The sequence below is a fragment of the Phoxinus phoxinus genome, assembly GCF_949152265.1.
Source record: "Phoxinus phoxinus genome assembly, chromosome: 2".
Taxonomy (NCBI): Eukaryota; Metazoa; Chordata; class Actinopteri; order Cypriniformes; family Leuciscidae; genus Phoxinus; species Phoxinus phoxinus.
The window spans coordinates 45,239,821-45,252,630 of NC_136877.1; the positions used below are offsets into that span (position 1 = coordinate 45,239,821).

The window sequence follows — 12,810 nt, forward strand, 5'->3', positions numbered from 1 at the left end:
AGGCAGCAGAGGCTGAATTCAAGCTAAAACATTTAACAATCTCACATTTTAGTCACAAGGAGATGCAAGCACACGATTTGGTCTTCTTCACACGCGTTTTGTAAGTTAGGGTGTGGTCACATTAGAGAAATTTGGGCAAAAAAGTTTCAACAAGCAAGAAAAGAAAAGTGGAAGCACAGCTCGGCGATCACTTTCGAACCAAGCTATTCTGTTGCTCAATGCAGCGGATTTACATGACCAAATAGGAAGAGCAAAATCTGCTGGGGGGATTTTTTCGACCTCAACCAAAAAACTCCCGATCACGGGGGTTTCTATTGAAATGACTAGATTTCGCCCATGAAATATCACATTGCAATGGTAAATGAGACCACCTTTAGGCGGCTTTATTACTTTATTATACACTACCAGTCAAAGGTCTGGGGTCGGTAAGATTTTAATGTTTTTAAAGTCTCTTATGCTCACCAAGGCTGCATTTACTTGATTGAAATGTAAATTTTTAATTTATTAATTAAATCGATATTTTTCTTTTTTTTTCTTGTGATGGCAAAGCTGAATTTTCAACAGAGAATGAACCTTAATCAATGTTGAAAACAGTTGTGCTGCTTAAAGGGTTAGTCCACCCAATTACTCATCCTCACTCATTATTCACCTAATTCCTCACTCTCATGTCGTTCCAAACCCGTAAGACTTTCCTTCATCTTCAAACACAAATTAACTTTTTGATGAAATCTGAGAGCTTTCTGTCCCTCCATTAACAGCTACGCAACTACCACTTTGCCACTTCAAAATGATCATAAAGAGATTGTAAAACAAATCCATATGAATTGAGCAGTTTAGTACAAATTTTCTGCAAGAGACACGATCACTTTATATGATGGACAGATTGAATTTAGGCTTTTATTCACATTTAAACATTGATCAACTCACACATCAGTTGTGGTAAACAGAAGCTCAAGCATGTTTGCTTGACGTGCGAGAACCAATGAGGTTAATTCTCGTGTTACGCAGCACGTTTGAGCTTCTGCAAGAACCAATGAGGTTCATTATCGTGTTACGCAGCACGTTTGAGCTTCTGCAGTAACCAATGAAGTTCATTCTCGTGTTACGCTGCACTTTGAGCTTCTGCAGGAACCAATGAGGTTCATTCTCGTGTTACGCAGCACGTTTGAGCTTCTGCAGTAACCAATGAAGTTCATTCTCGTGTTACGCTGCACGTTTGAGCTTCTGCAGGAACCAATGAGGTTCATTATCGTGTTACGCTGCACGTTTGAGCTTCTGCAGGAACCAATGAGGTTCATTATCGTGTTACGCTGCACGTTTGAGCTTCTGCAGGAACCAATGAGGTTCATTATCGTGTTACGCCGCACGTTTGAGCTTCTGCAGGAACCAATGAGGTTCATTATCGTGTTACGCAGCACGTTTGAGCTTCTGCAGGAACCAATGAAGTTCATTATCGTGTTACGCTGCACGTTTGAGCTTCTGCAGGAACCAATGAAGTTCATTATCGTGTTACGCAGCACGTTTGAGCTTCTGCAGGAACCAATGAGGTTCATTATCGTGTTACGCTGCACGTTTGAGCTTCTGCAAGAACCAATGAGGTTCATTATCGTGTTACGCAGCACGTTTGAGCTTCTGCAAGAACCAATGAGGTTCATTCTCGTGTTACGCAGCACGTTTGAGCTTCTGCAAGAACCAATGAGGTTCATTCTCGTGTTACGCCGCACGTTTGAGCTTCTGCAAGAACCAATGAGGTTCATTCTCGTGTTACGCAATACGTTTGAGCTTCTGCAAGAACCAATGAGGTTCATTCTCGTGTTACGCAATACGTTTGAGCTTCTGCAAGAACCAATGAGGTTCAATCCTGTGTTACGCTGCACGTTTGAGCTTCTGCAAGAACCAATGAGGTTCATTCTCGTGTTACGCCGCACGTTTGAGCTTCTGCAAGAACCAATGAGGTTCATTCTCGTGTTACGCAGCACGTTTGAGCTTCTGCAGGAATCAATGAGGTTCATTGTAGTGTTACGCTGCACGTTTGAGCTTCTGCAAGAACCAATGAGGTTCATTCTAGTGTTACGCAATACGTTTGAGCTTCTGCAAGATCCAATGAGGTTTGTTCTCGTGTTACGCAATACGTTTGAGCTTCTGCAAGATCCAATGAGGTTTGTTCTCTCGTGTCAAGCATGTTCGTTTGAGCTTCTGTTTATGTTTCTGATAATAAGCCTTAATTCACTCTGTTCATCATATAAAGCGATCGAGTCTCTTGGACTAAACCGCTCAATTCCGATGGATATGTTTTACAATCTCTTTATAATCTTTTTGAATCATCAAAGTGGTAGTTGTGTAGCTGTCAATGGAGGGACAGAAAGCTCTCAGATTTCGTCAAAAATATCTTAATTTGTTTGTCGAAGATGAACAAAACTCTTACGGGTTTGGAACGACATGAGGGTGAGTAATTAATTACATAATTTTCATTTTTGGGAGAACTATCCCTTTAATATATTTGTGGAAACCAAACCTTTTTTAGGGATCTCTGATGAATTCAAAAGAACAGCAAAAACGTACTGATCGCAGACTTTTGAATGCTACGCTCTTTAAAATAAAGGAAAACAACCTTTTATAACCTTTCTTTTCATTTAATTTACAATCACAGCTGACTGCAGTTGTTACAACTTACCCTGATGCAATAAGTGCCCGTGACTGTGCCATGGCGATTCTCTGCAGGGCGGGGCGGCTAAGGCCTGCCAGACTACTGCGCGGTGGCACCGGGGCGGCACAAGCTGCTGATGCCGTAGACACAGGACCCAGAACACGAGCAGACGGCGTGGGAGCGCAGGTGGTCACTGTAGATATAAGGGCGTTGGAGGGTGTAGGTGCTGTAGGGTTGGACGCAGAGGTCGTGTAGGGTATGGCAGAAGGAGGCGGGGGTGGCGGTACAGCAGGTGGAGGAGGACGGTTAGAGGATATCGACAGGGCAGCAGTGGCTGAACCCAGCAGAGAGAGGGAGTGTCCGAAGCCTCCGCTAGCACCCGAGGTGGAGTTCCTATGTGGCGAGAGGACTCTGGAAAGGGAAGGAGGGTGAGGCAGGGTTAGAGAGTAAGAGTGTCCCCTTGATGGCACCTTTGGACTCGGCGGCTTGGGTACCGGCGGGGGTTTCCGCCCCAGAGTTTGTGCCATGCTAGGGGTCTTGACGCCCAAGACTAGCATACACTGCTGGCAGGAACATGGTTGACCAAGTGAAGTGATAGCAGAAGCTGGGAGAGCTCCACTGGGATAGGCACTGCCATTCCCTCCACTAACCCCTGAAACGCCCACTCCCAAGAGTCCACCACTTCCAGCGGACGACCACGCGTGCGGCTTAGGCAGCGGGCCGGAGACGAGCGGGTAGGCCAGGTCTGAGCGCCTCTGGATGCGCCGGCGCCGTTGCGTCTGTCCATTGATCTGCGTCATACTCTGCAGGTCTATAAGGTAGCAGAAGCCCAACGGCGTTAAGTCCAGCCAGGGCTGCTGCCGGTCCCGAGCCGCCTGGATGGCGATGCTGACCTCTGTGTCGTACGGAGTCCATGAGCCCGAGTCATTCTCCCATTCCCACACCCAACCCTGCCCCGGGGCCGACCGCGGGTCGTAGAAACTTCGCCGCACGGGTCTTAGTGTACCTGTAAGGAAGAGCAGAGGTTAGTTTAGCAAAACTACTGACGTTGTACACTTTACAAATTTCACAAAAATATTTGACGAGCTCTGTGCATGAGTGTTGATCTGTGTTTATATATGAATAGCCAAAATTAAATCTGTTCATCATTTAAAGCGATTAAACCGCTTGATTCACGTGGATTAATTTTACGTATGTATTTTTTGGTTGTGTGGATTTCTAATGGATAGTATAAATTAAATTAAAAATAATTTAAAAAAAAAAGTATATCAAAAATATCTTCGTTTGTGTTCTGAAGATGAATTGTAGGTTTATACCTTTGCAATGACATGAGGATGAGAACATGATAACAAGAAATTTTTTTGGGGGGTGAATTGTACTTTTAATTAGCCAAAGGTCTATTATTAAAATGTTATTAATAATTATTAATACTTTTATTCATCCAATTTAAAATATTTTAATTATTATATTACTAAATTACAATTAATTTACGTAGTACATAAAATATAACAAATATTATAGCCCTTCATACACTGATGACTCATGATTGTTTTTACCTTCCATTTCTAGAGGCATGTGTTATTTATAATTTAAAGGGAAAGGGGCTCTCAATTCTAAGAACTTATTGCACAAAAGGAATTTGTATACGTGTACAAGATGAGTCATCTATATTAATTGATCCACCTGGCAGAGAAAGAATGCAAACCTTACATGTGCATATCTTAGTGATGCACTGAAAAAAATTCAGCCAAAATAGTTTGTGTCGTGACGTTTAATTTGTGCTTCTCCAATGATGTGTTTTGACTGTGTCAGTGTTTATTTTGTGCACACAACGAGGAAAAGCCACAACAGGCAAATATCATTACTAGTGTTTATGCACTTACAAAATAATGCTAGAGAAGAAATATGTAACGTTTGTTCGCCTGAAATATCGAGAGGTGTCTGGTTGCCGAAGAACTTTACTAGGACTGGTTTAATTTATCACCTGAGAACATGACAGATGACACCCTGAACAGAGTTCAATTAACCAACTCCCCAAATGTAATCGTTTTGCAGCAAAACTATGCGTTAGTACTTCAGTACAATTAGTCTCAAGAATTTGACAGTGCATAAACTGCAACACAAAGGTTATCCATCAGACCCCCCTTCATGACCTCGCTCTACTACCATTCATTTTTCCATCTCCTCCTCCCTCGTGTTTTTGGAGCGATGGGCCGCTACCCTTCGTCGACCCTATTCTCTCCATTCCTCCATCTTCCCATGAAGTCTAGTCAGTCTTGCACAATGGCCTTTGTCAGGATGGGTGATAGAGACTCCTAAAATTCTGACAGCCAACAATCCACCCCTTTGTTTCGGCTTCACGTTGCCCCTTGTTATAGGTTCAACTCATTCCTTCATTCTCGCCAGCAAAGCACTCATGTGCATTGACAAAAATCATTAGGAGTTCATGGCAGAGCCACTTGAACTCTACATTGCATGAGACATAAACAAGTGTGAATTACAAACATGAAGCTTTTAAACTATATCAGTGATCTGACTGGAGAAAAATGAAGAGGTTGCTGACTGGAGAAAAATGAAGAGGTTGATGTTGCTGAAATGAAGGGTTTGAGGCCCAGCCCAACCTTTTTCATACCACGGTGAGCTTTCAAAACATCTGCAGACCTTTGCCTTCAAGTCATCACAATACAAATCTGAGATCATTAGCGCATTTGTTTGATCTCAGAGCAAAGGCACCGTATTAATAAAACACAATAGATGAGCAAGAAGATAAAAATCATGTAGGATATCGTTATCTCTCACCGGTATCTTGCCGAAACTGGTGCATAGACTGCAGGTCAATGATGTACGGCGATAGACGCGAGTCGACCTGGCCCAGCACCACGCTCCCGGCGCCGCGAGGGTCGCTGCGGATCACCGCCTCGATATGATGGGACACCGCCGGGCTGTAGGGTCGCCAGCGCCCGTGCTCGTTCAGCCATTCCCAGACGACCACGGCCGAGGCTAACAACATCTCATACCTACGCGAAGAAAAATAAAGTCACGTCCACAATAATGACGTCTGAATGTGTCTTGACTCAGTTCATTATTTTGCAGCGATTAATTCCCGTGCACGGCACAGGTGCGTTTAGAAGCAAGCGATGCATTTGACCACAAAGGGAATGTTATGCAGCATGCTGTGGCAAGCCATTTGAGCATTTATTCCTTTAAACTAACTCTACTTTGTGTTTCTAGTGCTTGTTTTTCGATTGTGAGTAACCTAAGTGACAAGTAGCCTACCTCTTTCAATTTCACTATTAAATGCATTATTTATCAGCTAATTGTCAGTATCATTACTAGCTGCTGTTCCAGCTTTATTTGCATATTTACTTAATACTGGCACCCATTTAATAGACTACTGGTAACACTTTAGTTTAAGGTACAATTCTCACTGTTAACTAGTAACTTATTAGCATGCATATATTACACTATGACATTGTCTGACTCTGTGCTTATGAAGCACATGTTAATGCCTTATTCTGCACATTCTGCATCCTTTAATCATATACCCAATACCTACACTTAACAACTACCTTACTAACTATTAATAAGCAGTAAATAATAGAGTTTATTGAGGAATAGAAAGTTAGTATTGGACCCTAAACTAAAGTGTGACCAATCTCACTATTAATTTAATTTTGAACTAAACAAAAAACAGTGTAATAGGTCCAAGCAACAATTTAAATAATATAGTCAGGGAATAATAAATAATCAAATCCTGAACCATACAAATATGAATTCAATAGCAAAAATCTGCAATTTGTTACTATTAAACAACGATTAGCCACTTAGCAATGGTACTATGACAGTAGGCTACTAGTGATACTGAAAAAGAAATAGAAGTACAGAAACAGAAGATAATAAAAATGCATTAAATGTAGCTAATAAAAAAATGTAAAGAAAAAAAGTATTAGTAACATCAAATATATAGACAATGTAAATGTTATAGACAATAAATGTTAAAACCGCTTGCCACAGAATGTTGTGTTACATGCAAGACATTTTAGTAACGCATTTCTTCCATTGCATCCTTAAAATGTCCATTCTCTGGTAAAGAAAAATGCAGGGCAGGTGTTTAATTCTGTTCGTCATCATAACATTCATTCTCTTTAATATAAAATGGCAGCGGTTCATTTTGTCATGGTGGCTCAGTTACTTCTTTTATCTGTCCATTATAACATGTTCACAACCCATATTTTCCAACTGAACGTTCAAGATGCAAAAGCAAAAGGCCCGTTATCTCCCAAATGCGACGAATTAAAGCATGCAAGCACTCACCAATAAGAGATCGTTCGTTTGCATTCAAATCATTGAAGAAGGAGGTAATTCCTTGGGCGAATCCATCTTAACTTGAGCAAAAAAGTATCCGTGCGATGTAACAATAGTCCCAGATTTTTTTCACAGAGGAAAAGGCAAATCGAATTATTGCATTGTTTTACTTTAAAATGCACAGTCGACGCAAAGCGCAGTTAAAGATCTCTTAAACGGCATCCCTCATTTTACCTACTGCCACGTAAAGACATTTAAATGTTATTCTTATTCTAGTAAGGAATGTGCAGGATTCTTCGATTGTTTGCGTGACTCTGCCTGTGACCACGCCCACTGGGGGCTAAACTGGCCAATGGCGGGGCGATTATGACGCCCACTGACGTTTAACTGACCAATGGTCTGCGCAGGAGTGCAACTTCCGACTCAAGTGTCTCCTCCTAAAATCTTCACAAACGTACGTGCATTCGATGCTTTTCTACAGATAACAGATATAAAATCTGTAAATTAATCCAGCGGCTATCATCGTAAAGAATTATAGGATGTCGTGTGTTTACTTGTCCACTATTGTTTTCTTGAAAGAAAAAAAGTAAGTGGAGATGCCGGGGATTGAACCCGGGACCTCATACATGCGAAGCATGCGCTCTACCACTGAGCTACATCCCCGTGACCCCGTCCGTACCGAGAAGTTGGAAATTGAGCCTATGGTTGTAAAAAGGTAACGTCCTATTGATATGTGTATGTAAGCGGTATTTGTTTCAATCAGTTCTGTAATATTCTTCTGTGGTTTTGTTCAAACCCGGTTCCAGCGAGTTAAGCCGAAAAATGTTGACAAGCTGGTTCAGACATGTCTAAATATACCTAAAACTAAACTTTGCAGGAGTTCAAATTTTGATAGTTGGAGAGGTTCATATTAGATTAAGCTGCCATTCTATGTAATTTACTATTTCTAAGCCATCAAAACTCCATTCTATCTAACATTTCTTATCTATCTATCTATCTATCTATCTATCTATCTATCTATCTATCTATCTATCTATCTATCTATCTATTGATATGTTTGTTTGTCTATCTATCTATCTATCTATCTATCTATCTATCTATCTATCTATCTATCTATCTATCTATCTATCTATCTATCCATCCATCCATCCATCCATCCATCCATCCATCCATCCATCCATCCAGCCATCCATCCATCCATCCATCCATCCATCGGTTTGTCTGTCTTTATTGAGCTTTTCAACTAAAACTTAAAAAATATTACAAACTGAAAACCTTAAAACTTGAAGCTGTTAAAACTACTTCAAAAAAGTTCAGGCTTTGTCATGTCAAACTTTTTTAAAATCTAGTTTACACTATTATTAGCTTAAATTCCTTATCATCGTCATCTTGACCCAAGCCATGAACCCTTGCACAAAATGTCCAACCATGATAAGAGAGGTGGTTTAACGGTTATAACCTCAAAATGATTGATGGTTTTGTGCCCTAATGGTACATCATGGGAAATGTAATGTCACAATTTACATTTTAAAGTCACCATGAAATCAGAATGGACAAATCTTATTTTCATGGAATATTGCAGTGTTTACTGTAATATAAATGATTTATCCATGTGTATATATTTTTTTAATTCATGTGCCTTTGTAATCTTTAATTAAAATAACTTCCCCTCCCTCTTGTAGCGACACCTCTTCTCTTCTCTGATGATGTGTTTACTGGCACGAGGGCGGGACAAACCTGTCACTCACATGAGATCGACCAATAGCAAACCACAACCACCCAATCAATTCCCCTTGGACTAAATCATGTCCCGTCCTACGTTTTTTGTGTGTCCCGTCTACTTCATATACAGTACATCACTATAGGGAAGAAAAGACTATTGCAACTTCTTTTTCATGTCGACTTTAATTTTCTTTTAAAAAATATTATTTCTTATTATTTGGGGGTTAAGTATATTCTAAACATGTTCTTGACAGGTTTTGTGAGATTTACACTAGTGGCTACAGTATATTAAAATACTCAACAATTCTGACAATCACTTTATTGACATGAAAAATATTCTGTAATGCAAAAATATATACATCTCATAAAAATGTTAACAAGTTTCACAATCTATTTTCACACACAGTCAGCATTGGTAGAAAAACAGCAGGAAGTGAATAGAACAAACAACTTGGGTGTGGAACCGCTTTACTGACTTTTAAAGTTCAAACCTACTGTACATTTGATACGGAAACTTCTTCTAACTTATCTACATGATCAAAACTTTCCTGCAAAACCTGTAGTACACATTCAACATTGTCTTCTTTCAGCTAATCAATGCGTTATACCTTTTTTTTAACAAGTATAAAAGCCTTTTAGAATAATTCTAAAACCATATAATTTTTATAAAGTAAACGTAACAAAAACCTTTATGTTTAGTAATATTTCAAGATGAACACTGGACCGAAGAAATTTAGGTTTACTTGATTATCCAAACATAATTGTTTTAGAAAAATCCTGTTAAAACATGAGTATCAAATATGATGCTCAGCAAAAAAAAAAAAAAAATGCACATTTTGCTCTTTGTTTTTAAACATTGTCTTAAGGTTCAATAAACTGTTCCATGGGATTTTTATGTCAGGCTTTGCAGTGTTCAACTGACTTTTGAAATTTGTATGACTTTTTTTGTGCCGCCCCCTGGGCCAGTCCCCTTTCCCCACCTATTAAATTTGCAAGCCATGTTTCTGTGCTTTTCACAACGCAGTCAAGTCATTTCCCTCATTTCCATCTTTGTCCTCCTCAGACAAAAGTGGCGTTAGATCTACGAACAATCCCACTTTTTCTTCGTTCTTCTCTTCTCCACTTTCATCCTCATCTCCCGCTGCCGCCGCCTCCTCCTCTTCCTTCTGCTTCTTCTTCTCTTCCTCAGCTTCTTCCTTCTCACTTTTCGTTTCCTCCCCCTGCGTCTTAGCCCTCTCCCTCAGGTCAACGCTGGAATAGTCACTCGAAGAATCGCCCCCGCCGTCATCATTTTCCTGCTGGCCTTCCTCTGTGTAACTGTCGTTTTGTTTGTCATGACCTCCGACCTCCTCTTCGTCGTCATCATCTCTCATGTTCTCCTCGTCATCACGGGGTTGAGGCCAAATGTGGACACCAAATCGGTTTTCCACAACCCCAACTCCTTGTCTCAATCGATCCCGTAGGCCGCCAGGGGCGAAGACGATGTTCTGGACGGTGTACTGTCCATCTGTGTCCACATTAAGTCTTTTGTAAAAATACACCAGTGCCAGAGCAAGTATGATTAATAAGAAGAGGAGGATAAGGACAGTTGCAGTGCTGTCAGAACTCGGTCCGTTGGATGCCATGACTAAAAAGAGTGCAAAGAGAACAGGGAGAATTAATGTAATAAATGAATCAAATGTATAAATTATTTACACTGCAGGTCAAAAGTTAGGAATAGTAAAGAGTTTTTAATGTTTTCAATGGTACAATACTCACCAAGGCTGCATTTATTGGATTATTAACAGTAGTATTGTGAAATATTATTACAATTTAAAAGATCTGTTTTCTATTTGAAAATATTTGAAAATACAATTTATTCCTGTGATGGAAAAGCTGCCATCTCTCCAGTCCTCAAGTTTGTTAAGTACGATTTAAAATATATATATATACAGTATATAGCCTATTAATAGGTTTTTTTCACCATTAAACTGGTCAAAAGTGATTGTAAAGACATTTATAATGTTACAAACGCATTTTTTAAAGCACCATTAATAACTGATAATAGTTAAGCACCAAATTAGCCTATTATAAAAATTAATTGAGGATCATGTGACACTGAAGACATTTTAAAATATATTAAAATAGAACAGTTATTTTAAATTGTAATAATATTTTACAGTATTAAAGATTTACTGTATCTTACATCAAATAAATGCAGTCTTGGTGAGCATAAGAGACTTCTTTCAAAAACATTTGAAAAAAAATCTTAATTATTTCAATCTTGTGACCGGTAGTGTAAACAATACATTTATAAAGTTCCAAATAATATATTTATTCAAATAGCCTAAATATATATATATATATATATATATATATATATATATATATATAGGGCTGTCAAAAGATCACATCCAAAATAAAAGTTTGTGTCTACATAATATAGCCTATGTGTGTATACTGTGTAGAATTATTATGTATAAATACACACACGTTCATGTATATATTTAAGGAATAATTGCATTTATATACTGTATATACATTTATATAATTTATACTAGGCTATATATAAATATTTTATATATAAATATAACCAATTTTCACATGATTGTGTGTGTTTTTATATATATAAATAATTATACACAGTACACACACATATTGTGGAAACACAACTTTTATTTTGGATGTGATTAATCACGATTAATCATTTGACAGCCCTAATATATATATATATAAATATATATTAAATAAAAACTTAAATAGTAAAAACAAAATTTCTGGAATCAGCACAAAAATATATAGCAATCACACAGTCTCCACAGTGTCTTCATACGCTTTCGCTGGATATTCAGCAACTTGCAATATGTTTCCTATAGAGACTGTGATAAACTGCGGCTTTTTTGCCCACACAAACACCATCCTCCCGCCATGCTCTGGGCTGAAGTGCAGTTGCACGGAAGTAAGCATGCTTGCATTATTTGTGAAAAGTTGGCAGGAAATCGCTTCGGCTTTTCGTCATTTCTGTGCTAAAGGATTTTTATGTACTCCTCTTTGACACACTTACACACCGGTTATTAATTCACATGTCTAAATAAATTAGTTTCAAACCCCTTAATAGCACTTTTCAGCAATTCACAAGTTGTGCTAATAGAGCTGTGTATGCTCTCTTATACGGACCCGGTGGATGACAGCAATTTTCTTGCACGGCATGCCAAATTCAGGTGCCAAATTACATCGACTGGAAAATGCTCGAAGAAGGGGAAATTAACTAATTAATTGTTGGTTTTGAAGCAACCTTCATTACATGTTTCCTAAAACTCACACTTCTTATTTACAATACAGAGCGCATAAGAATAGTGTTAAAATATGTAAACAAAATACATTTTTGAATATACAGTAAGTGCTGTTCATAAAAATTGTCAAATCAAGCCACACAACACAAAAGGTAAATTGAAATAACTCACCTTTACTCAACTGTCCTTAAACCCATAACCCATTCGAGAATAAAATAGACAATTCAAATTTGTCTTGGCCATATAGGCAGGAAAAGAGGGGCGGAGAGAGAGAGAGAGAGAGAGAGAGAGAGAGAGAGAGAGAGAGAGAGAGGCGCGATTAAAAAGTATCAGATTTTTATGCAATAAGGTCATGACAATAATCTTGTTTTGCAAAATATCTAAATATTTTATTTAAAAAAAATAGCCTATATAAAATGTATTTATTTATGGGATGTACAAATTTAAAGCAATTTGTAGTGGGCAGCTTTGAGGTAAAAGTAATAAAGAAATATGGAGAAGAATTCAAAAATAATGCATTTGGCTTGTTTTCTTGCTTAACATCACGATACATCATTTATTTATAAAAAATATGAACATTTTATAGTGAAAATAAAATGTTCGCATGAAAGCATGTGCAAAAATAACTTAAGGAGTCCACACAGGAAGAGCTCAGTTTCCTTTAGCTTCTAGAGTCTCTCTCTCAGACCACATCCTGCTGTAAAAGCTCGAGCTTAAAGATGCTATGAACCATGGAAGCACGTGCAGTGCAGAGAATGCAGCAAAAGGCTCGGTGCTGAGTGTGGTCGTTACAAACAACCAGAGGCGGACAGAGTTCACAGCTTCATTACTTGAGTAAAAGTACAGATACCCCTTGCTAAATTT

General features: G+C 38.7%; 2 protein-coding genes across 5 annotated transcripts in view; both read right to left on the reverse strand.

Annotated features, from left to right (window-relative positions):
• The window catches only part of dtx4a (deltex 4, E3 ubiquitin ligase a), a 32,786-nt gene extending 25,499 nt beyond the window's left edge, over positions 1-7,287 (reverse strand). For 2 of the 4 annotated variants that reach the window (XM_079591417.1, XM_079591418.1), the window contains exons 1-3: positions 6,962-7,272; positions 5,447-5,664; positions 2,675-3,653 (exon numbers count right to left, since the gene is read on the reverse strand). In XM_079591417.1, the coding sequence (XP_079447543.1) occupies positions 2,675-3,653; positions 5,447-5,657 (1,190 nt within the window). In that variant the 5' untranslated portion in view covers positions 5,658-5,664; positions 6,962-7,272. Of the gene's footprint in view, positions 1-2,674; positions 3,654-5,446; positions 5,788-6,961 lie in introns of those variants that run through there. The other 2 variants (XM_079591415.1, XM_079591416.1) reach the window with 2 other exon arrangements.
• A 1,375-nt stretch (positions 7,288-8,662) lies between these two features.
• LOC306984047 (uncharacterized protein) lies at positions 8,663-12,187 on the reverse strand. Its single transcript, XM_079585023.1, has 2 exons — positions 12,118-12,187; positions 8,663-10,301 (listed from the first exon to the last, which is right to left on the reverse strand). Exon 2 carries the CDS (start codon positions 10,297-10,299, stop codon positions 9,688-9,690), a length of 612 nt encoding a protein of 203 aa, XP_079441149.1. The 5' UTR covers positions 10,300-10,301; positions 12,118-12,187; the 3' UTR covers positions 8,663-9,687.
• Between the last annotated feature and the right edge of the window lie 623 nt (positions 12,188-12,810).

Coding starts and splice junctions, on each gene's coding strand:
- LOC306984047 (XM_079585023.1), bottom strand. CDS start 10,299: ATGGCATCCAACGGACCGAGTTCTGACAGCACTGCAACTGTCCTTATC.